Below are 26,798 nucleotides of genomic sequence, written 5' to 3' on the forward strand. Positions count from 1 at the left end.
GAATATAGTACTTTTGCAGTTGCATGCGGACGAATCGGGCGATCGTAACCCCACATGAGGCGGCCAGGTTCAAGTTTCTAATTGAAGCTAGCTGCTGCCCACGACCTGATCTAATATAGCAATTGATCAACTTGATGTACGGCCATTTCCCTGCAAATAATCTCTCTCTCTCTCTCTCTCTCTCTTAATGCAACATTTATGTCCAACAAAAACAGACACCAAAGTTAAGGGGTGCGAGCAGGAGAAAAAGGGGGATGAATCTGACCAGCTTGGGTTAAGAAAATAGATACATATCGGTATCCAACTGATCATGTACGTGCAGCTAGCTAGCGCAACTTGGATTTACATTTTTAATCATCTGTGCTAAATTAGTAGGGGCCATAGCCCCCCAAAGTTTGAAAAAAAAAAAAATGTATTAGTCTTTTTATGATTTAATATGATTATATTATCTTATATTGTGTTGGTTTTCTCTCTAAAACATTATCTTAACTTTCTCTACAAAATTATTTTGATCTTATAAATTATTTTGACTCAAAAATAAAATAAAAAATATTTTATTATAATTTTAACTTTGCTCGACCCCTCCCTATAACAAATTTCTAGTTTCGCCACCCTGGTGAAATGCGCGCCAGGCAAATGAAGTGGGTTTTTGACTTTTTTCTATATATGGCTGATGACGGACTCTTTGGCATTCGATTGATTAATCTGCATCCCCACATACATATGTGCACATCCATTGAATTAATAAGCTAAGCAGCCGGTTATTTAAATTAATATATATTTAATTATTACTTGTCATTTAGTATACAAAAGTATTTATACTTTAGTTAATTTACTTATTCCAAAATTAGTTTGCTTTTAACTAATGCAATTTGAACTATATGTATAGTACTACTATTAATGCCGTGGAAGTAATATTAATTAATTAGTAGTATTCAGTCAAATTTGTAGTTGATGACTTCTAATTTATATATATAAATATAAGAATATAAATATGTATTCAGAACTATTCAAATGGTTTACCCCTCACCCGACCAGGTCACTTTTCCTTTTTTTTTTTTCTTAATTTATTTATTTGTAGAAAGGATGCATTTCCATCGATGATCATCAAGTTGCAGTTGAATTTAGACATTAATATTTAGACGTTGAGTCGATTTATTTTCAGAGTTTCGGATTTGATCGGCTTTGACATATATATATTATAATATGCATATATAATATTATATATGTGATTTTATTTATTTAAAAAAGTTGTAAATAGCTATAGAAACCATGCATACAGTAATTTCATCTCAAATGATACAACAATACTTATATTTGAACATATAAATATTCTAGATCTACTAGTCTCTTTTTTCTTTCGTCGCAGATCTCGATCATCATGTGTCGACCGGACATGATGATCAGTGTGTGAGAGTTCACAACATATACTCTAAGGTACGTCTAAGCATGCATAATTAACGTACAAGCCAGCGGTGTACTAAAGATCAAAAGCTCTCGCGGAATTCCATGCACACATGATCATAAGAGAAGTGAAAATCTCGACCTTAATTCATAGATTTATTTTATTTTATTTTATTTTTTTCCAGAAAATGGATTCGATGGTTCGAAGAGATTTTCGTATTCGTGAGGGCCTCCCATACCTCTTAAGCTTTTACTACAAATTAATCAAGTTATCAGAATAATCTAAAACTACAATTAATCAAAGGCATGAGACATAGAATATATAAGTAAACCTAGCTACTTGCATTGAATTAGAATGATAGAATATATATAGAAGGTAAAGGTGGAGCATCCCAATAAAAAATTCCAATAAAATCAAGTTAATCAACCTATATGGAGAATAAAAAAGAAAAAGAAAATAGACAATTGAACTAAAGGTTTGAGCTTTTTTTGTTGGCAAAATCAAAGTTCATGTGATCATATCATTTTTATAAATTTTTATATAAAATGTAATAAATAATTTAATTTTTTTAATCTTAAAATAATAATAATATTAAAAAATAATATTTTGTTTAACTTTCAACTCATCTCATCTCATCTCAATACACTATTCAAATCTAAAATAAGAGTAGTAGTTGATATATGCTTGATATCATGTATGCGTGAAAGAGTTCATGTGATCATCATATATGTTTGATCGTTTGGACTTTATAATGTTCATTAATTATGATCGATCAATTGTAGTAGTACTACTTGTACGTAAATATTCTCTTACACCATTTGTGCAAAATTCGATGCATCTCATGTGTATGTGGAAGAGGCCGGAATGATTATGCGCCCATGCCTCAAGTCGTCGCAGCCCTCATTTTGAGTAAAATAACTTAAAAATCTAATCCAACTAATCGAGAGTATGTTGATGTCCCATTTACTTTGCCGATCATCACTTTATTCTAGTTTGTTTTGTAGTGGCTACCGTCCAGTTTTGTGAAATATTATTTGTCACTATGTGATATTTGTCTTTTCCGTGAGTGTAAAGGACGTTTTGGAAAAGCTAGCCAAAAGAAAAATAAGGTCATTATATTTAGGTGCAAATGCATGCACCTAGCTCCTCACTCCTACCTAGAATTCTATTCTAGGTCCACAGATCGAGCAGATATTTTTAATATAAAGAAATTATTCCGGTTTATATAAAATATAGACAGTGACCCGGCCTGAAAGGTTAATTTATTATAAGCTGGAGATTATCATCAAATCCAGATTAATATGATCACATCGATCAATTCATTCAAGAAAACTCGAGAAAACTTGCATGTAAAACGTCTTTTACTACTCCGCAACGTGGGTCCTTAATTGATTTTAAACCTCGTTTTAAACAGTATTAACGGAGCCAATTCTCTCCTCTTCTTTTTTTTTTTTTTCTTGGAATTGAATATATCGACGACTCATGTTTACTAGGTTCTTTGTGAAAAGTAAAACTTCTTGAACTTTGTAAATTGATCCAAATTAAATAACATGATCACAATATTGTTTTTATCATAGTATATAAACAAAGGGAATTAAACATTATATATATCCCCGATTGATCCCCATATAAAAATTGTGTACATCATGATTAATATATATATATATATATATATATATTATGTGGGGTGAAAAAATTACCATCTTAAACCATAAATTCATGTCAGGCGTTAATTATATATATAGCAAATATTAATAAATTAAAGGTCAAAAAGGAAAAAAAAAAAAAATTACATTCACACATGGATGCTTGCCTAGCCTGCTAATTGCTTGGGAGCTCAGACTGGATATATGATCATCCCCATATATCAGAAAAACCAATATCTGGTACAAACGTCTCTAAGTTTAATTTTATATACGTAAGATAAGTACAGCTTGAATATGAAAAGTACTGCATGTGAGGCTTCTGATCGATCATATATTTCGCAAGATCTTTATTTAGAATCTAACACAACTAATCATCATCAGGGCAACATGATTCGGAACTTGTGGTTGAGAAAAGGCAAAGAAAAGAAGAAGGGATATGATCATAACCGGAACAAATAAAAGCATCAGTGGTGGTGGAGACAGCGGATCAGGCAACAAGAGTGGCAGCACCAGAAGGAAGAGAGTCAAAGCTGCCATAACTACGACCGAACTGATGCTGAAATACCTCGGCATATATGTACATGAAAGCTTGAGTACCAACTTTTAGCCAATGTTTCCCCCTGATCTCCCTATGATCAGTATTCCATCATCCAGTCCCATTTCTGGATCCAAGTCATGCATGCGTCATGATCATCTCCCTCGATCCCATTTTTGGAATATTTCTCTACCATTATTTCTGGGTCCAGATCATGCATCTTCATCGTTCACGAGCGTAGCTCAGTCATCCATCGTAGTCTTGGAGTGTCAAGAATTAAGGGTTTTGAAATTGGTGGTTGGAGGCTTATACGCAGGAAGTGCAAGGAAAATGGGTTTTGGAAAATTAAGTTGTAATAATGGTGTCGATACTCTTGAGGTTAGGCGGCTTGACCTCTCCTGCTAATCTTTAGTCCTTAACACAGTGTAAATACTGTCAAACTAAACTCGTTTATGTCCGGATTCGACCAGTACCCGGCGGATTTTACATGTGAAATGGCAAATGACAACTGGTGGTTAATTAATTTCTTTCGAATCCGGACTATATATATATATATATATTTTTTTTTTTTTTTTCTCACCATGATCATGAGTCACCCAACCCACCATAAGTTTTGGCCAATTAAGTAATTTTCATTCCAATATCCTTCCGCAGGACTTAAAAAATAAATTAAAAGAATTATTACCATGCTTAATTTATAAATATATATATATATATATATATGTGTGCACTGCGGATTGAATTTTATATTTTCTAATTCTCTAATGACTGAAATGTTTCCTGATGTCACGCCTGCCAGTTCCCAGCCACTCCATGGGAGAAACCTTTAAAAAAAAAATGGAATTCGGGGAAACTGGTGAAAATCTTGGTCATGCCAATAGATAAAATTTAATTATTTTATTTGGTCATGCCATCATTTTTTAGTTTCCAAATCATGAAATGATCTAGGCCGCTAAAATTAGAAATTGGCCCATGGATTAGACGTTATTATTGTTTTGTGAATCCAATTAATTAACTTCGACTCAATTCATGACATGAAGGCTGCTGCATGCCCTTCTGTGATCAATGGCACATAATGAAGTATTTGTAATTTTGTATGGTTTTTTAATTTAGTACCTATAAAAAGTAGTAATAAGTGCTTCTTGTAAACTTGAATTAAATTAGAAAACAGTTTTTTTAATTTCTTCGTATTTACTTAATTCTTCGGTTCAATGCTAGCTGTTTATTAATGTACGTGCGGCCCTCTTCTAGCTGCTGCTGTACGTTCCGTTCGTGTTATCGGCCTAATTAATTATCAGCATTAATATTTGCTGGATGGGTCAATATTGCTAATAATTAACTGATGGGAAAATGCCTCTGCTGCAGATCATGCCAATTTATAAGTTAATCACAAAATAAAAGATTAATTCTAGTTCTAGAACTGATTTGGATAGATATATAGATCATGTTGAACTGCTAGTGGTGGGTTTTGATAAATTTTGCTACACAATTTCTATCATACTTCACGCTCCATATTTTTTTAAATTTTTTAAATTTTTAATATTTTTTGTAAATTTTTTTTTAGCTTATTCTTTTTAAATTATCTTAAATTTTCTATTCATTATTCATATAATAAATATTTGATAAAAAAATAATAAAAATTAAAAAAAAAATATGGAGTGTGAGGAGGTTGTGATCAAGATTTATTCTTTGATCATATACTATATATATATGTACTCTAATATATAATTGTGGCGCATGTATTAATTGCATGTGACAGCTGCTGAAATGTTCCGCAGGAAACTTTGATATATGTCCATGGCTGATATTCGCTTTGTAATGTGTTATAATGTAAAGAGGATGATCAATTACAGTACTCCCTTTCTGACGATGCTAATTAATAAATTAATTTGGGGGCATTGCCCTAGCTAGCCTTGAAGTGCATAACTTATTTCACTTTCAGATCAGCGGAAAGTGAAAAGATCGAACGAAGGGAGAAAAGAAATATTGCATTTTATATTAATTCAGGCAAATATTCAACCTTCTCCCAAAGTCATTTTATAATGCAACATGGCCAGCTCGATCTCTCATCTAGCTTTGGAATGGGCCGGGTAGCTTCCTATTTTTCATAAATGTTAATAGCAGGTGGATAGCTCCTTTAATTTTGATGAGAATTTATTTTAGAATTAGATACTCGGCAGATGAAAGGAGACAGAATTAAAGATGAACAAGAACAAGATAAAAGGGGATAAAGTTTATTGTAAGTCGGTGGATTTAACGTTTCATATCAAGAAACGTCAATTTATAAATATATTTTAATAAATTTGTTGTAGATGTAACATTTCTCTATAATTTTTAATATATTGATCGTATCGATGATTGCTTTGTTTAAATTCGCAATGACGTGTATTAATTTGATTTAAGATTTGTTTAATTATTATCCATGATGATCATCATGGAAAGTATGCTTCTAATTTGTACAAAATTCAATGCATCTGATCTCCCCAACGGGGGGATTGGAAAGTAAGAATATTAATTAATATTTATCTTGATGACCGTGTGGTTGTTAACCTAACTTGGTTTAGAATGATTAGCTGGTCTAATCCAACTTGAAAGTTGAAACCATGGCTTATATTCATTTTGTTAACTTTATCTTTCTTATCTTGAAACCACATGGATGCATGTTTGATACCAATTAAGGTACCAAAATGCACCTTAATTAATTGGTAATAACTTTTTGTTTTAAGTTTTAACAACAGGTTTGATCAGAAAAGCAAGGTTTGAGATAGCAACCAAAGGATATTAATAAAGACATTAATGATGCTGATGAAGGCTACAACTTTAATGTTAAACCTAACCTCTTTAATTTTTTGAACGTGCTAGACGTGTTGTACGTGGTCCTTTAATTTACAAGTTTAGAGCTTCTAAATAATGCAATCCCTTGTTTTGTGTAATTTTTTTTATTTATTTATTGAATATTGTTCCTATTATATACAGGCCCGCAGCTAAGCCACCGTCTCGTTCAAGACCGATCGATCCAGCTTCATTGAGTACTACATTAATGGCATTGATTATTTTAGTTGCGATTACGGTCTGTTGAGAGAGTTTTTTCATGGATACGTATTGTTAGAAATCTTAATGTACGTACGATGGTATCAAACAAGAGATCGGTATATAAGAACAAATCTTAAGTACTCTTAAAGCGGTGTTGGGTTGTTTCGACGAAATTAAGGGGGTGGCGGGTTTTGTGTCCTTGTGTTTCTAATTTCTATGCTCCTGTCCTGACAGAGCAAATTAAAGCTGCCAGTGCCAGTTACATGGGAATTACGGGATATATACGGCATGGCACTCGTGAAGTTGCTGTACGTTTGGATCCCTAATCATGAGTCCCTGATCCTAGGCATAATAATATATATGGTGCCTTTTTTTGGGGCATGTACATGTACTACTGATCGGTGTGTTTGTGTTATCAATGATACGATTCTCATCATGTTTGGAGTACTCCTCAGTCCTCCCTCCCTCCCTCCCCCACCTGGACGTTGCTTCTTTTGGGAGGTGTCCATCGGTGTGTCTGTCTGTCTGTCGACCGTCTCATCACTCGATCAGGCATATTGTACGCACACAGATTTCAATTTACACGAAGCTGTTCTTAATTAATTAAACTAGCAAAAATTTACATTAATTAGGATCGATCGATCACCGAAAACGTCCGTGCATGAAGCCTAGTTTTGGTTGTATAGAGCAGTACTCGAGATGATGATCTGTTTCTTGTTTTGCAGAAGGATTAATTTAGATGCTATTAAAATTTCATGAGGATATATAGAATGTTCAATTATTTTTCCACACCAAACCAATTTGTTATTTGTTAATCATTTTCTTTAGCCCATAATTCTACATTAGAAAGGATCGATGCATGGTGCAAATTTTCAAAAAAGAGAATTTCCTTAATTTATATCCAGTGACCCCGCAAATTACGTCGTCGTCTGATTATTAGTACTGTCATGATCTAAATTGTCAATATAACGGTTGATATTCATGAAAACTATCATTATGCCGGCATCTTAATTAAAATTAGGCGAAAGTTTAACGGTGTGAGGATTTTTTTTTGTTTGTTTTTGTATTTGTTTATTTTTAATTTCCGGTTAATACATTAATTAATTATTTAGCAAAACAGAAAACAAAAAGAAGAATGTTGACTAATTTCATGCTTGATCTTTTGGTAAAATACTAAAACCGATGTTTTTAATAACTAACTGGTCATTTGTATTTTGGGGTTTGGGGGAATTAGGAGCCCATGGCCAGCACAAGACTAGGGAGGGAGTGAGAGAACTTCAAGTGATCTTCAAAACTGTAGCAAGATCTCCATGGATCGATAATTCCTATATATGATCATGCACGTATGTATAAATTATTGGGTTGCATGTGGAAATTGAGCTCAACCCATGAGTTCACTCGATTATCGCGCGACAGTGAGCTCGAACGAGACACAAACCCTAGTGTTCGCTTGAGATACGCTCGACACACTGCTCGGGCCAATGTTCATTGGTTGTTCACTCAAGCGAATAACGTAGTTTTTGCCATATTATGGTTTCTAGCACCGTTTATTATAAATATGTTATATTTGACTTGTTTTATACAACTTTCAGCATATTTTGAGAGATAACAATTGTCAAGTAAGTACATATTGTATGAGAGGGCAAAAAACCCTAGAGAGTGTGAGTTGAGATTGAGTGATTGTAATCTCTTATGGTTAATAAGATTTCTGCAGCTCTGTGGACGTAGACAATTTGCCAAATCACTTATATTATGTGTCGTGTGCTTGATCATGCTTGTTTTTACTTAAGATTATTATTGTTGGTGTGTGTGTGTTTTGCACAACAACTGCTATCAAGAGTAGGGTCGGATCTGAAGAAGAACGATGGCTCAAGATAAACTGAAAGCACTAGCACCCGAGATCGAGAAGTTAGACAACACTAATTTTGGGTACTGGAAAATGTAGATCTAGGACTATCTCTATGAGAATAGGCTTCATTTTCCACTGTTGGGAAAGAAGCCAAAGAGCATGGATGATGCTGAGTGGACCTTGTTAGATCGACAAGTTCTGGAGATTGTTCGGCTGACCTTGTCCAGAATAGTGACACACAATGTCAGTAAGAAGAGAACCACAACGGATCTCATAGCGACTTTGTTATGTATGTATGAAAAGCCGTCGGCGAATAATAAAGTGTATCTAATGAAGAAATTGTTCAATCTGAAGATGTTATGAGGTAAGTTTGTGGCTCTATAAGGATAGATGTGAGTAGTTCAGCCGACAAGATGAAACTGAGGTATGACGATATACGTGACATGATCCTTGCTGAAGAGGTACGTAGAAAAGACTCGGGTGACTTCTCGGGTTCAGGATCGGCCTTGAATGTTAACAATCGGGACAGAAGACATGACAGGTTAAACTCCAAGAGTAGGGGGAAGAGTAAGATGAGATATGGGTAGTAGATCACGTGCTGGAGTTGTGATAAGCTGGGCCACATAAAGAGAAACAGCAGGAATCAAGAAAGTGATGAGGATGATGCTGTGAATGTAGTGACAGAAGAAATTCATGATGCCTTAATTCTTGCAATGTACAATCTGATTGATGATTGGGTATTGGATTTAAGAACTTTGTTCCATAGCACCTCACATCGAGAGATCATGCAGAATTATGTTTCTGGTAATTTTGGGAAGACGTATGCGGCTGATTGAGAGGTACTGGATGTAGTGAGAGTGCGTATGTGCACATCATACTTCTAAACAGGGGCGTGTGGACTTTACAACAAGTTAGACATGTTCCAAATCGAAAGAAAAACCTTATTTTTGTGGGACAACTTGATGACAACAGTTATGTAGTAGCATTCTCTGGAGGAGCTTAGAAGATCACTAAGGGTGCGATGGTCTTAGGACATGATAAGAGATATAACTCTTTATATTTAACATCATGGTCCAATGATGTGCAGGGAAGTACAAGAGTGCAAAAATGCAAGTTTGATCGCCTGAAACATATGAGGAAGCTAAGGGAGTCAGCTTTGCTGTTCCTCATGTAAGCCTGAAGAAGTTGGTTGAGGTCGCCAAGATCGGGTCGAGACCAGATACTTCTAGTGCAGTGGGAGTTCTGAGTTGCCCAGTGAATGTGATGACTAAGGGCGATGTACGTAAGAGACTAAAGTCGGGTTCGACTTCAGTTTGTCTTCTGGCTTGAAGACGGGATCTGTGAACTACAGAGATGATAGGACTTGATTGGAAACAGTGGCTGGCATGTGGAGATTGTTCTGTGAGCAGAAGATCGAGAAACAGTGAGTTTGCTCGATGTCGCTCAACATGGCATTCGAGCGAAACTCAATCCGTGAGTTCGCTCGATTATCGCGTGATAATGGGTTCGAGCAAGACACAAACCCTAATGTTTGCTCGAGATGGGCTCGACACACCGCTCGAGCTAATGTTCATTAGTTGTTCGTTCGAGGCGCGCTCGACATACCGTTCGAGCGAATAACATAATTTTTGCCAGATTAGGATTTTCAGTGCCGTTTACTATAAATATGTTATATTTGACTTGTTTTGTACTACTTTCAATATATTTTGAGAGAGCACAAATGTCAAGTGAGTGCATATTATGTGAGAGAGAAAAAAACCTTGCGTTTGGATGTTGAGCTGAGTTGAGCTGATGTGAGTTCTTTATGAATAATAGTGAGTTGAGTAGGTAGGGTGAGTTATATGGAGTCTATCTAAAATGTGTTTAGATATGTTTGGATGTTAAGATGAGTTTAATACTATTTATGAAAAATTGAAAAAAATTATGAGTCACACATATAAATATGTATTAAGTTGAAAAATGATGTGAGTCCCAAGTGTAAGAAAGTTTTGAGTTGAGATAAATTTAATAATTTGATAATTGAATGTTTAAATGTTAGACTCAATTTAAAATTAGACTAAATTGAGTTGATCTCAACTAAATCTTGCAACCAAATGAGGCCTTAGAGAGTCTGAATTGAGATTGAGTAATTGTAATCTCTTCTAGTTAATAAAATTTCTACAACTCCTTAGATATATGCAATTTGCCAAAACACATATATTGTATGCTTGATCATACTTGTTTTTACTTTAGATTGTCGTTGTTGGTGTGTATATTTTGCACAACATAAATTACTTCATTCTATATCTCAACTTTGTTATGACTAATTTACAACTTTCTCATTCAACCCAAATATTACATATATAACGCCTGTGTATATTCACATAACAAAATTAATTTTATCTTTAATCGACAAGCAAATCTTCAAAGCTATGGTACTCAGTACGTACTCTTGCGACTTTGAATATCTTTTACTCAAATTTGTTGGCTCCGGAGAACATGGGACTCTGGTGGCAGGTAGCTTAGCTTGAACGTATCCTCCTCGCCAGGACCTCGAGGAAACCACGGTAACTCATATGTCTAGCATGCGCATTAGAAATATATATCATGCCAGTTTTCATTAATTACTAGATCAAGATCTGCGCGCTGCCTCCTAACAAATCTGAAACCTACACGTTGAGTTGACGATGTTCCATTAATATTGGCACTTTAGCTAGCTGCATAGAGCTAATGATCTCCAGCTCTAGATCGATTAATATCCCGTACGTTGTACGTCTTCACAAAAAATGGTTGAGATCAAACGGAAGCCACGGCCAAGACATTAGGTAATTCGGAAGGTAACAGGGCCAAGAAAACCAGAGCGAAAATAAGCAAAACCGGGACGGATAAAAGAATCAGTGGTGGTGGGGGCAGAGGTGGCAGCACCAGTGGAAGAACTAAAAGCAATACGGTCAACAAAACCAGAACAACGATGGATGTCAGGCTAAATATCATTAAGCCCTGCACCGGCCGACACTTGTCTTCTCCGATCAAATGGCACCGTAGATGTAGTGCTACTTCGTGCATCTTCATCGTTATCCTCCTCGACGATCCATTGCATGCAGCCACCAAACAAGACCTTTAGCTTTCTTGTTAATCAGCTTTGAGAGATTGAGGAACGTGGTGGAGGCCAGCAGGAAAGGGGATGAGTACAAGGACGAAAGGGGTGTAACAAAATAAGAGACTTTATAGAGGTAGGTAAAATTAAGCTGCAAGCCAGCCGATGAGGAATTCGAAAGAGAATTTGTAATGTGCTAGTACTTAATGTGATCAGGATGGAGGAACCGGTTCAAGTCGTCACCGGTCATCGTCAGACCACGTTCCTTTAATTTATGTCTTGGTTCAGCCAACCGAAACCTACATTTCCATTGCAAAGTTAATGACCTTGTGATTATTCAACACCCGGGCCCATTTAAGATTTTTATTTTTTTAATCTCAGAAACAAAAAATAATGATAGCCCCTTGAATTACGTCAGAGGTTTTCTTGGAAAAATGAAGAGAGAAAACGTGTATAAATTAGAGAGAAGAAGAAAAAGGAAAGAGAGGTTGCATATACATGAAGTTTCAGGTAATTATTGAAGGAGAGAGAGGGTTAATTCGGACAGACAAATCATATATATATGCAAGTAATAAATACAGTACAAATTTTTTATTAAAAAAAAAAGGTAGGTTTTATCATTAAAAAATTTATTTTTTTTACTTACATTTTTACAAAAGTTTATACATTTAAAATTTATTCCTAATATTATTTTTAAGAAAGATTAATAATAGATTCAGGTATGAGTTGTCCAAATGTCATCAATTCTTTTTTAAAAACAATAAAAAAAATTTTATTTTTTATTTGTATTCATATTTACCAAAATTTTTAAAAACGAATAAAATCAATTTTTTCATATATATATATATATATAAATATATATCATATTTACTAATCTTTTATAAAATAAATACATAGTCTTTGTGCACTCTGTTATTAAAAATATTATTTTACTTTTAAAAAATAAGTAATTCCATTCATGTGATGTAGCCGTTACTTTGCATGTTTATTATTTTTCGTAATTTTTTTTTTCTTTCAAATCTAAACGGGCATGCATGTATGGATTTGAGATACCCATCTCTTAAGATAGATCCATCTTATATCGTAGATGGGTTTGGTTTAGATATGTCCTGAAAAGAGGTCGACATATAATTTGTTTTTCCTAAAATATTTTGATTATTTTCCTCAATTGTTTAGTCGACATGATCTCTCACTGAAAGGATCAGATTAGGCTGCAATATTATGAATACCAATCCAAAGGAAACGACATGGTCTATGAATCTACTTTAGATCTGCTTACCTAAACCGTTGGTTGTTGTCGTACGAGGAACAATATTTAATTACGGATTGTGATATGAACCTAAAATGAGAGAGTACGACTAATCGTGTGGAGCTAATTATATATTAAATATTAATGTTTTTCTAGAAATTATTAAGATCGGATTCCCGATTAATGCAACATTTCATAAGAACGGAATCCAAATGGATTGTATATATACGACAATAATGAATTCAAAGTTGTTGCTTAATTGGATATATGAATATCTACGACAATAATGAATCCAAATTAATGACGGCTTCATGCCCGAAATCCTCATCTTTTATTTTAAGAATAAATATATATATAAGTCATTATTTAGAGTATTTATTTTGTATATATGATGTGGCATCATGTAGACCACACATTTTTCTAAATGAGCATTGAGAACAATCAACTAGAAGTAACTACGCAATGAGTGTAAAGTGTACACTGCTATAATGACTTTTCTCTAGCATTATTTTTATTTTAAAGTTGTTCTATTTATTATCATTATAGCTCACACCTCTTAAAAAAAATAAAAAAATAAAAACAGATGTATGATATAAAAATAATAAGTAGAATTTTTCTTTATTATATTATATGAATCAAATCGGCTCACAACGAAAGTTAGGATTAATGTAGCTAATTAAAGTATCAAAATCATATATACAAGATCATGCACTATCCATGCATGCACGAAATTAGGTCATCAGAAAATCAGGTCGGACGGCAAACCAAAGAAGCTTTTGGATCTATCGCCTTTCACCCATCCAAGATATAATCAAATATTTGGCGTATATATATTAACGATGATAATTATAAATATGATTTTTCTTAATTAATTAATATATTTCTATTCGGACGGTACGTAGTTTCTTTTAAGTGTTAATTTGTTTACATTTTCATGACACATGTTAAATTTAGGGTAAAACATTTTCTCACGTGTTTTTTTAATTTTACCTCTCTGACTTAATAATGCAACAGTAAGTTTTGATACTATTTGACAGTCAACACGACAATAAATTAATACTAGAGGATGAAATCACCTATCCTTTGACAGTTTGAATGCAATGTATACAACACCATTTATGAAAAGGTCATATATATACACACACATATTTAATTTCCTCTAAAAGTTAAAAAACTGGATCATTGTATCTGCATGTTGTAAACCTTGTGCGGCAGCTGCATGCACCTCGATCTCTTTCATACACACGTATACCATCTGTCAAGGTTCGACGAAGTAGCTAAAGAATCTTCCTAAGCGTGCGGCATGAAATCCATTTCAAGACCATACCCAAGCAATTCTAGAATGCAACTTTTTTTCCAAAATCATGTCACCGCGCGGCATGAAACCCATTTCAAGACCAAACCCAATATTTACTGTATGAAGTTTTACCATTTGGCTCACTTTCTTCTCTCTTTTTTCTGTTCTTGGAAATTTACTGGGTAGCCCTTCAGTTAAGGAAGTTAACGCTTAGTTAAAAGCATTAGTATTGGACTCATCAAATGAGTCAAATCTTCAAAATTTAATGATTTTGGTTTTAAAATCCTGGCATTGGATTCACCATATGCTCAAATGTCAAGCTTTTAGCTACAGTACATTCATCTTCATCTTCAAATTAAAGACTCACTATTCATACTCTATAATCATTATTTTATTTATTTAAATTATTATTTCCTAATTTTGAGCCACAATATATTTAAGTTAAGAAATAATAATTTAAATATTAAATTAAATTATTAATTAACATATAGTTAGTGTAATTGTCAAATATGAAAAAAATAAATTAAAAATATTATTATTAACGAAATAATATTATATTATTATTTTGATGAATCTAATGGTTAATCTAATGTGGAGTTATGGATAGAGATGCTTTAAATTTATGAAAAATATGTATTTTTCATTAAATTTTAAAGATAAAAATGATGAATTCAATGCTAATGCTCTAACAAAGAGGTATGCAAAACATCTTCCTCGGATCATTTTAATTTGGCATGCAAAGCCAATTAAGCACAGTACTAGGGATGCGCCCCTGTGCTCTGAGAATTCTTGGAAGTGATGGATGGATAGCGATGATGTGATAGATGCATGTTGCTAATTAATTAGGGCCACACGCTTGCAAGTTGCAAATAAAACGCCTCCATAGATGCTATTTAATATGTCTGCATTCGAGTCCCAAGATATTCATCATGATTTCGTGTAGCTGGCTGCTGCCTATGACGTGGTAATGAGCAACCCAAGCAGGCGTAGACATGATGTATTTTTCTGCAACATACAGTACATGAATTCACACCCTTCGCGCGCGCTCGCTGTCTTCTTAAAATATTAATTAGGTACTGACACTGACATGAGTTTGTAAGGATAGAAGGGTAATGATTTCCGAATATATAGTTTTCACTTTTTTACTCCAACTTTCTTAAAGTAATTTTTATTGTTGTATTTTTTTACCGGAACATGATATCCTCACTCGATGTCTTTCTTTAATTTTCTTATTACTTTTGCTTCTATGGAGTGCCATGCAAGGCATTTAAGCTTTTTAGCTGGTACTTCTCAAAATTAATCAAGTGCTTTGATCTCTGGCACGAGTTCAATACAATTTTCGGGTTCTATTGTCTGCTAGCTAGGCTGTCATCATGGGATGTTTCTACTTTCTACGGGGGTTCAGAGAATCAGAGGTACTGGGGCGCTTCACACCAGTATTGATCAGAGTAGCACGAGGCCAAAGCTCCTAATACTATACCAACCTCTAGCTGAAATAACATCTGAAAAAATAAAATAAAAAGAAATTAACAAGTACGAAAGGGTGGTGGTAGCGGGCCGGCCAGCACCATTAACACAAAATTTGTAGTTCGTTGTTTTAATTATTTTTTTATAAATATTTTTTAACATTTTTAATTATTAAAAAAAATTAAAATATTCAAACAAGAGACTAAATAACATTTTTCATATATACTTAAAACGATGATATGATGTACTTACGTACCGGATTAATCAATTACATGGTGTGCGTGTATCTCAATATTCTTGCCAAAAGAACATTGTAAGATTTTAGAAATATAAGATATCGGAATATTCCATATGTTGAAAAGACTGAAAAATGATTAATTCCTTTTTTCTTTTTCATTAATCAAATAGTATACCCTTTATATATATATATATATATATATATATATATATATATAACCTAGCCAGTCAGCTAGTTGTAAGGTAATTTTCTTTGGAAATCGTCTCTCATCCCTGCCGTCTCTTCAACTTCAAGTTATACTGATGTGAACTGTTAAAAAAATGGATGATAGGGGGGTCTTGCAGGTACGCAGTTACTGGCCATCTGGTTGGTCAAACGTTGCTGACACGATGAGGTTTTCTTTCAATTTGTCGAATTGATTTGACGATAAGATGGCACTAATCATTAATATTTAGACCTGAAATATATATATATATATATATTTATATGTATGTATAGTAGACGACAGGCCAAGATGATTGAATCATTTATACGTATTAATGTTAGAGTTAATTTATTCCAGAGACAGCATGAAGAATTAAAATTTTCTTGTATGTGCATGGTAATTAATTATTATCGATTAATATTTTTTTACTGCACAGTTGAAATATTGGACGATCTAATACAAAAAAAAATTCATCTAGGGTCTAATTTATTGTCCAAAATTCTTATATATAGATACTTTATTATATGGTGTAGTACTCACAAACCAATGCCATGTATTCCATGATCTGATCTCCAAAATAAGATCAGACAATTGAAAAGAATTTCTAATATTCAATTTATATATATATATATATATAATCCATGTAATATCTAAATTGTAGTGCATGCATCAACCTTGTCAATTTTAATCACCTAAAAAAAAGACAAAAATCAAAACATTTATCTACAGTAATTTAGATACTTTCTTCATCAAACTATACCTAAAAAAGAAAGAAAGAAGGAGATGCGTATCTCATCCCTAAAAGGATTCTATTCCAAGTGATAATGAAGCAAGCCATATCCAAACACTAGAGTTTGCACGTTGAAGTCAACAATTCTGAAGAGAAGGCCGACATGCATTAATTATTCCATAGATATAGATGCAGGCTGCCATTGGCATAATGTACGATGTAACGTTAACCTAAGTCATGAGATATACGACCTGTACGTACGTCTTCAAAGAGAGATGAGTAAGAGATACTTGATACATGATGCATGCATGCATCTCTCCCCACGCAGGCCCCTCCCCGGCCAAAATAAACGGACTACGTACGGAGGCTAAAGAAGCTTCGACGAAAGAAGTTTGAATGAAGGAGGCTAGCTAGGATCTATTATACACATATAACTACATATATATGTTGCGTTATGTTGTTTTCGGGCTCAGTTAGTCTTATTGCTCATTAACAATCACGGTTTGTTCGTGTCTTTATAATTTAATTATCTCTTTTTTCTTTTTTTTTTAAATTAACAGCATATTAAACGTCCCTCTCACAGTAAAATACCAACAGATGTTACTTAATATTCACATGTTTTTGCCTGTCGGCATTATAATAATTAGACACGTACGTACTATATATATATGCTGAATTGAAAAGAACATGTGAAAGCCGACTATTGGGAGAGTCCAAAATCATTTTTACCACCGAGATTGGATCTTGCCCACTTGCCGGCCCCCTACTATATATATATATATAGTTTGATCCAATAATATTTAGATTATACATATATATATATATATATCTACCGTTCATGATTACTGCCATGCATATCTTCAAAGTTATATCATCAGTAAATAAATCCAAGTGTACGTTAAATATTTAAGATTACAAGCTAGTTATGGCTCAAAAGCCTATACCAAGCCAAAATAATATTCGGGAGAAAGACTAGCTAACATGATATGAACTGGATTTTACATATATACGTTATTTTTCAGTTATTTATGATGTCCGAAATGTTTATATGGATAACATGAATAAATATGGTAGGATCTACTTTTTATGTCATTCTCTCCTACGTGAAGCCCTTTAAGTACGTACGGACTAGATGTTTGAATTGATATGAACTTGAAGGGATTTTGATCCAACTCAACCTATTTTGATCATTAATTGGCAACTATATGGGATATAATGGGCCATCTTTCCTAACTTTGAAGTGAAAAGATGCAGCTTTTTTTCTCTCTAAAAGAGACCAGGTCATGAAAATTTCTTTTATACATGAGTTGTGCTACACATACAGAAGCTCTACATCCCTACACGTGATAATTTAAAAATATATAATTTTATTTTTTTATCCTTATATTTCATATTTCAATTTAATATGAAGATAAAAAAATAAAATTATATATTTTTAAATTATCACGTGTAGGGTGTGAGACTTATGTCTAGAATTTTTCTTTATACATTGTTCCATGGTTAATGCACAGGTGCGCATATTGATCTACTTGCTTTTGTACATCAATTGCCTAGCTAGTTAAAATTGATACATAGAGATCACCTAATACGCCTAATCACATTACAACTTTGATGCTTAAAGGTTTTCAGTGAAGCTAAGCTTCTCTCTTGTTGTACAGGGATATTATTTTCTCACTCAAGAGTCTCGCACTCCAAACTTTGAGTACTTCTTTCAACCTGTAAATAACAACCCAATGCAGGAAAAGAGGGGAAAAAGAAGTTAGAACAGATATAACTTGCAGTAAACTACTCCAATCAATAAAGCTTTGAAATTTTACTATGCTCAAACTCATGATTTCCTTTGAAATTTTCTTTTGTTTCTTTGATTCCCTCCGCATGGGGGGAGGGCCGGGGGAAGATCGAGAATTTGAGGGCTGATCTTGTACAGGATGAGTTTGAGAATTGAGAAGCAATTAAAAGAAGCTATATGTACAAAACAAACCTCTTGAAGATGTAAGTTATAAAAGGCCCTCCCTCCAAAGACCTCAAAGGATGACGCATTAAGTAGTAGAAGTCCATCCTCCTCTAAAGCGAGAAGTATCTCAGATAATGGAGTCTTCTGGTCTTCACATGTTGGTATTTGAATCACAACTTCTCTATCATTAACCCGACTAGCTGAAACAGTAGACAAAGAGATCCATGCAGCAACTGATCCTTTTGGTTGGTTTTCTTGATGAGTATTTTGATCTACCTGCCTAGAAATCCTCGACAAAAGCTCTTCCTTCCTTTGAATCAGTCCCACCACTTGCTGTTCCAGCTCCGGTATGTATTTTATCATCCTTGAAACTGTGGTCGGAATGCTTAATTTCTTCTGTAACAACACCACGCATGCATGCACAACGATCTTCAAAGTTACCAATATGATTGAAGTCTAGTACTGAATTCAAACTAAGCAAGAAAACAAATCAGGAAAATTTTCAAATTCGAAAAAAAAGGATACATGACCCCAAATTAAAGAGAGAGAGAGAGAGAGAGGGGATAAGTACCATCTGATCTGCCTCTGGAAGCAGCGAACGTAGAGACGAGTACAGACCATTCATCTTCTTGCGACGAGCACGCTCGCTAGCATTGTGATTAAGCTTTTGAACCATTTTTGGGTCACCACCACCACCACCAACAGGCGCCGTTGGTGCTGTCACGTGAGCATGAGGGTCAAGCCCGACTTGTTTATGATGAGCAGACTCGAATGTCTGGGGGTCTTCATAGCTCTGGCAGTACTGGTCTTGATTTATGGAATATTGCTCCGACTCCAATCCGATGGCTGAAGGCGGCCAAGTTGGTGATAACGCGAACATATTGATCATGGATTAGTTGCGAGCTGTAGTACTTCTAGAATTAGTTTGTTAAACATGATCACGTATCACGTATTTATATATATACAGAACCATATCTACCGAGCATTGTTTATTTCGTTTGTTATTGATTGGAAATACGTAATAAATTATTAAACTTGTTTTGGAATTGATTTCCCTGAGTACTACATCATAAAACGTTAGTTGATTTAGAAATAATAGGATCATCTCTCTTGCTAATCCATACTTTAATTTGTATATATCCATACGTGCATGTGTGTTCGTTGTGTGCGCGAGTGTGCAGATCGTACGTACCATGAGAATTAAAGAGGATACATGCAGGCATTGTTTAATTAGTGTGTTATCTTATTAATTTCATGTTCGAGTTATTAGTAATATAAATTTGTTGAGTTGATCATAAATGAGGATGGAAATCTCTTCAAATTTAAAGAAAGTTTTTTCATTATAAATATACATCGATCAAGAATATTACTCAATTGGATTTGATGGTAAAACTCTCCATCATACGAAATTCAGTGCCTTTTAAATTTTTTATATATTCTTAATAACATAGATTAAGATCACCATTCAATCCAAAAATTAAATGTATAAATAAATAAATAAGTAATAGAGGTCGAGAGATGAAATTAGAAAAAGATCGACGACCGGACGTATACTCTTATTTCCCTATTAGAGTTTTGCCGATATTAATAAGATCGAGGTATAAACGGCAAGAGCCGTAAGTTGGGCTTACTATAGTCGCATGCACGAGTCCCAAGTGAGCCATCTATACATACGCACGTGGCGGAGATGCCACATCACGTGGGGGCACACGTTCGCTCATGGTTTCTTTCTAAGATTATTGAAAAACCTTTTTTTTTTTTTTTTTTTTTAATATATCAATTGACAAACAATTGATGAACGTATCATGTATTAATTAATAGCAATTAGTTTCAGGATCTATATATGTATTTTATTATTATTATTGTGTGTAACGCTTTAGATTTAATTTCTCGTCTTCGTACTTTCGACCTAACTTACTACTCAGCTTTTTGTCCCATTCTTTTGTATGTTATTTTCTGTTTATAAATTGTACTTATTTTTGTTTTGATTTTTCGATGTTAGCGTTTGGAGCTGTTCATAAAACGTCGTCGTCACTACAGAGATTTCTGTTGTTTACTAATTTGCCTAGCTTGTCTGGAAATAGACTTTAGCCCTTATTTATGATAAACATTATTATTTTGTGATAAAAAAAAAATAAACTCATTTTAACAATAAATGATTATTTTCACAGCAAATAACGGGATATAAATAAACGTTTCTTTTAAGTTTGGATAGTGAGTTAAGTTGAGATAAAATTAATTGAAAATTTAATAAAATATTATTTTTTAATATTATTTTTATTTTAAGATTTAAAAGAGTTGAATTGTTTATTATATTTTATTTATAAATTTGATAAAATTATAATAATTAGATGAGATAAGATAAGATTATGATGAGTTGAGATGATTTTTTAATCTGAAGAAAACCAACTTGTAATAACTATGCATGAAAGTCAAATAAAGTCTTGAAGATGATGTTGAAAATGTTCGATTAATTAAGCAATAATAGATGCTGATCAAGAATCAACATAAACTCGAGCTAGCATTTCCTTACCGACCATTATGAAGGAACATGCATATATATATATATATATATATATATATATATATATATATATAAACATATTTATATATATATATATATAATCATGAATGGAATTTGCAAGAGTTTCAATTTTATCCCTTTTTGTTTTTCAGTCGTATGGGAATATTTGAAACCTCATGACATGATGTTTAAAGCTTATTTTTGCCAAGAGTACGTAAGTTGGACGGACAAAATTATTGTTAGGATAAACACGAATATAATTGAGTCATGATCTATCTAAATTAGAAGAATACTGATATGATACATTGAAACTGATCATCAAAGTCCATGAACCAAGAAAATGTATTTCAAAAAATAAAATAAAATAATATATAGTCATGATGATCAAAACTGGACCGATAATTAATATTTGGAAATTAAACTCAAATTAATGAAGAAAAGTATGATTTTATTTATTTTTATATATTTGGATTTTAATTTTTGAATATTATTTTGTATAGATTTTTGCCAACAAATTCTCTACCGTCAAGGTACTGAGTATTTTAGCCCCAAATCGGTTACAGAAGACATCATCGTCTACCTTACTATGTGTGCTCGATCAACCTATCGACCGACTGAACAATATTAATTTTTTCAACGACAGAAGTTGGAGATGCCGTATAAGCAACTTAAAAGGACTGATTAAAGATTCTCAGACTGGATAGGTAATATGCACGTGGATAATATTTGGGAAACATTTGGTCTTGTCAGCTTATCCTTTCCTTTAATCAAAACAAAAGGTTGCCAAAAGCCAACTGCTTTGCTTGCTTGCCTGCCTTTTTGGTTAGGTTATTAAAAAAGCACACTCCAAGAAATTCTTTGTCGTCTTCAAATGTTTGTTTGGCCAGGCAGAAAAGCTGTGGATATGGGAAAAACACAAGAAAGAAAAAGAAAAAGAAAATTCTGTGTGCTATTGGCATACTGTTATTTGTAATATTATTTGTACCTGATGTTATAGCATCACTTACACCTATACAGACTAGAGCAATGCAGAGCGGAATATAACCCTAGCTCTTACAAAAAGCTAAAGAAACGTGTGCACATTGAAAGAACCCATATTGAAAACGTTTCAGAAGAACAATCATCTTTTACACCCGGACACCTATCCTCTGAGCAACCTGCATCAGACAATATCATTGACAGTAAAAACACTCTCATACCAAGTAATTCACAGTAAAAATGAAAGATGTAGATAACAACATACCTCCTTAAAAGAGTGAACATCACTTCCCCAAAGCCAAGCATCACAACCTGCATCTCTGGCACCCCATATATCATTCCTGCGGTCATCCCCTACATGTACAGCATCCTCAGGCTTTACTCCCAATAAATCGCAAGCTTTTAGAAATATTGTTGGATTTGGTTTCTCTGCTTCAACCTGTTAAGGGGGGCAGAGAGAGAGAGAGGATCAGAAAATGATCAGGTGTATCCATAACCATATATATTAGAGGAAAATGATTTATTCCAAGACAATAACGATATCTATATGAAGAAATCTTTTTAATCTCAAAAATATATTTGTTAACTGTCGATAGACAAGCAAACACACTCATATAAATGAGAGATAACGACTATAAAATGATGAAGGAACAAAATGCACATACTTCAGCTGACACTGCCACAGCATCAAACCAATGATCACAATTTAGAGCCCGCAACAGAGGTCTTAATCGAGTGTCAAAATTTGACACAACGCCCAACTTCACACCCGCTTTTCTCAGAGCTTTAAAAACTTTCTCAGCATCAGGATCACAGAGGTGCCAAGCCTGTGCAAACAAACATTGGAAAAAGCTCATTATTATAAGTATCTACAATTCAGCATAAGATTAATAAATTCCAAGTTATGTTTACGCAACCTTATCAGTTGTGTAATAGCTATAAAGCTCTTCAAAGTATTGAGTATCTGAACAGCCCGTGGAATAACTGACTATATATTGCCAGAAGGGCCTCCCATCATTAACATATCTGCAATTGAAGAACAAAGCTTACATAATTGATCCAAAGAGCAGAGATCCCCAACAAACATGTCACATGTCAGAAGAATTGCGAGCTTTTGCTGTTGAAACAAGAGGAATGTGAAGGGTTTCTCGATAATATCTTTACTCATTCAAAAAAGGAAGGAAAAGATGATTAAAAAAAAAACCAGGATAGAGGTGTTTCATTACCACAGTTTAAGAACATGAAAACATGGCTTATGGATAAAAAGACCTTGGAGAGATATATACTAGATCCTTGAGAGAGAATAAGTGTGAAATTAGAGTTTCCTTTCAGTTTCTATAGTAATAAAACAAGGACGCAACATCAGGTTGAAGTGACTGACAACTTCACCGATGATGACATTTAAAGGGTTCATAGTAAATTTATAAATTACCAATATGATGAAATCTTTATAAACCCAACTAAGAGAAGAAAAAAAGATGAGCTACTACATTTCTCCTTTAAGCAAGAACCCATGCTTTGATGAGTCGTAAGAACTCATTCAGACCAAAAGATCAAATAAATATAAGATATCGAATAAAAAATAGAGTGCTTCAGGATGTAGTATACAATTCCCCCCTCCTCTAAACTCACAATGAAGGTATCATATCAAATAACAGACTGTTATTGGAGATTTGGACAGAGAAACATGTGCGTTTCGGATAGACAAAATTAGCCTTATCTGAATGAAATGAAAGATAACAAAAGAAAGATTGTCAAACTAATCTCTCTCAATTTCCTCTTCTTTTCCTTCGAACGTCCAATCAAATAAAGACAATCTCACATTTCTTCTCCCTTCTTATCCTCTCCTACTCTTTCCCTCTAACTCAATCATAATTTACGGGTCTAGATCTCATCTTTGTTGCAATATTAACTCAATCATAATTTACGGGTCTAGATCTCATCTTTGTTGCAATATTTTAGTTTACTCAATGGTGGGTATACGGAATCACAAAGATAAGCCCACACGGCTTGGAAGGAGGAAACATAACTATGGGTCTTAAAACGACTCATTACTAATGCAGACAATTTATTACTAATGAGCAGTGGGTCGATACACTCGCACTAACTCTCAAAGTACCCTGCCTATATGCCTTTGAACAACACATAACTGATGTAAACTATTTTTAAATGGCCATCGGCACCATACACTGAAGTGAATATTGGTCTCAATTATTTTCACAACTCATTTCATATCATCTAATCATTATAATTTTTTCAATTTCTCACACATAATAAAATAAACAATTCAACTTTTTCAAATTACAAAACAATAATAATATTAAAAAAATATTCTAACAATATTTTATTCAATTTTCAACTTTTATCTAAACTCATTTTATTTCATCTCAACTTTTATCTCAAAGTTCCTTGCCTATGTGCTAGACGAAAACCGGTCCTATATCTTCAACATGATACAAACATTTCTAAAACTTACGCAAACTCATAACTGAAATGTTCAGAAGTCAAATTTCACGTGCATAACTATAAACTCTACGGTTGAGTCATGTTTGAAAAATTGAAATATCAAACACATTACAGATGGGAAAATTCTATTACGGGGCTCCGTGACCCCGGCAAATCAACTTTAGTACCGAAACTCATTAACTGCAATTCAAAGTAGTACTTTAAGTCCATCAGTACTTTGTAAGAGAAAAAAAATGGTGGAATATAGAGTTTCTAATTAATTCCAGCAAGGCAGAAAATATTAATAGCTTATTCGGAAAAGAGAGGAATATTGGGCAAAATATTCATGATAAATACAAAACGAGAAAGATCCATTTGGGAAAACACTAATTACCAAATGACCAAAAAGAACGGCAAATAGAGAAGAAAAAAAGAAAAAGCAGAAGAGACCTGAGGCGAGATCTACCCCAAGGCTGGTCATAAGCCCTTCTGTATCTGTTCAGTATCTCAGTCTCTGAGTACTTCACCCCATATTTCTCCCCGATCTTCCTATAAATCTAACAACAAGCAAAACAGAGAGAAAGATACAGAGGTCAAATCAACACGGCAAAATTCACTAATTTTACTCCAGAGAAACCACAAACTATATTCCACAACAACAACCACCAGAATTAAGGAAAAAAAAAAAAGGAGAAACTGACAAAACCCAGAAACCCATTGATGCAATTCATATGTACATTCACTCACAAGTTCACAACCAAGAAAACCAATTCATGAACACTTTCATCACAGAAATCCGGCAATGTAAAAAAAACCACTCAGACACACAGAATTGCAACACGCGCAATGATGCACTGACATACCCCGAGCCCAAAATTCCTATAGATGCACCGAAACGCACATAAATATTACCTAAATATATACATGTTTCTGTGTGTGTGCGCGCGCGCGCGCCTGAAGGAGAGAGAAAGAGAGAGAGATACCTGAGCCATAGGCTGAGAAGGAAGAAGAAGTGTGCCAGCAGCGTCAACCAACAAGGCCTTGTGAGTGATCTCACCGTACAAAGACCTCCGATAATCCTCATAGTCTTTCAGTCCAAACATCTCCAGCCCCACGGACCTCGACTCCGCCGGAGCAACCGCGGTGGACCAACACATTGCCCCATATTTCCCAAAGTGGCCCATCCGAATCCCACTGGTATTAGATCGACATGACCCAGAAGAGAGAAGTCTAGGGAGATTCGTTCTCTTTGCAATCAGAGACATTTTCTAAGTCACATTTGAGGTTTTTCGTTCATTTCACGGCTGCTTGTGTTACTAAAAGAAGTCCCAATTGCCAGTAGAGTAGCTTCTTCTTGTTTTATGGCTTTAATTTGAGCTTCAGATCTAATTTCAGTTGACAATTATTTCATGCGTCTGACGCTGATTTGTGAGGAGGAAGAACGATTTGCTCTGCCACAAATTATATAGACCCTGAAAATGGGGAGTGTTGTTAATTTGCCCCTTAATTTTAATATTATTACGGCTATAGCACATTTACTTGCTCAAATTAATTTCCATTAGAAAGATTGATTTAAATAAATGATAATTGTAGTCGTGAGTGTGCAAGTACTGTATAATTATTTTGAAAAAAAATGAATAAATAAGATATTTACATAAAAAGAAATTAATTTTTTAATAGTAAATCTCACTTTTTTTCAAAACGACTAAACGTTATTTGCGCACTCCACAACTGTATATATCATTAGTTATTGATTTAACATTTTTTAATATATATTTTAAACTATTTTATATTTAAATCTATAAAATTATATAAAACACAGGATGAAAAAAATCAAAATTAAAGAACAATATTGATCTTACTAACATTAAAAAAATTAATATTATTTTCATCTTTAATTGCTCATTCTTAGTCATTTGGATTGATGTAAAACACCTTACTCTGTTTCATTAGTTAACCATTTAGATACAAATTCACTTAAAACTAGGCAAGTTAATTAATGTGAATGATATGATAAAAATCCAGAATAACTGCATTCCTCTTTAATTTATGTTTCAAAAGATTATTTAATATTATAATTAAAGTTTTTTTATCATTATTACCAATATAAAAAATATATTTATAAATTATATAAGATTACATTCGCCATTTTCTCATATGTATTGGA

General features: G+C 33.7%; 2 protein-coding genes across 2 annotated transcripts; both read right to left on the bottom strand.

Annotated features, from left to right (window-relative positions):
* Nucleotides 1-18,401: 18,401 nt before the first annotated feature.
* On the bottom strand, nucleotides 18,402-19,573 carry LOC108995115 (transcription factor ORG2-like). Its single transcript, XM_035689292.1, has 3 exons — nucleotides 19,256-19,573; nucleotides 18,712-19,080; nucleotides 18,402-18,446 (listed from the first exon to the last, which is right to left on the bottom strand). Exons 1-3 carry the CDS (start codon nucleotides 19,571-19,573, stop codon nucleotides 18,402-18,404), a joined length of 732 nt encoding a protein of 243 aa, XP_035545185.1.
* Nucleotides 19,574-22,135: 2,562 nt separating this feature from the next.
* On the bottom strand, nucleotides 22,136-26,067 carry LOC108982063 (haloacid dehalogenase-like hydrolase domain-containing protein 3). Its single transcript, XM_018953339.2, has 6 exons — nucleotides 25,615-26,067; nucleotides 25,082-25,188; nucleotides 23,104-23,212; nucleotides 22,852-23,013; nucleotides 22,452-22,625; nucleotides 22,136-22,365 (listed from the first exon to the last, which is right to left on the bottom strand). The coding sequence occupies exons 1-6, from the start codon at nucleotides 25,894-25,896 to the stop codon at nucleotides 22,336-22,338; spliced, it is 864 nt and encodes a 287-aa protein (XP_018808884.2). The 5' UTR covers nucleotides 25,897-26,067; the 3' UTR covers nucleotides 22,136-22,335.
* Nucleotides 26,068-26,798: the final 731 nt, after the last annotated feature.

Source organism: Juglans regia, chromosome 4, assembly GCF_001411555.2.
Source record: "Juglans regia cultivar Chandler chromosome 4, Walnut 2.0, whole genome shotgun sequence".
Taxonomy (NCBI): domain Eukaryota; kingdom Viridiplantae; phylum Streptophyta; class Magnoliopsida; order Fagales; family Juglandaceae; genus Juglans; species Juglans regia.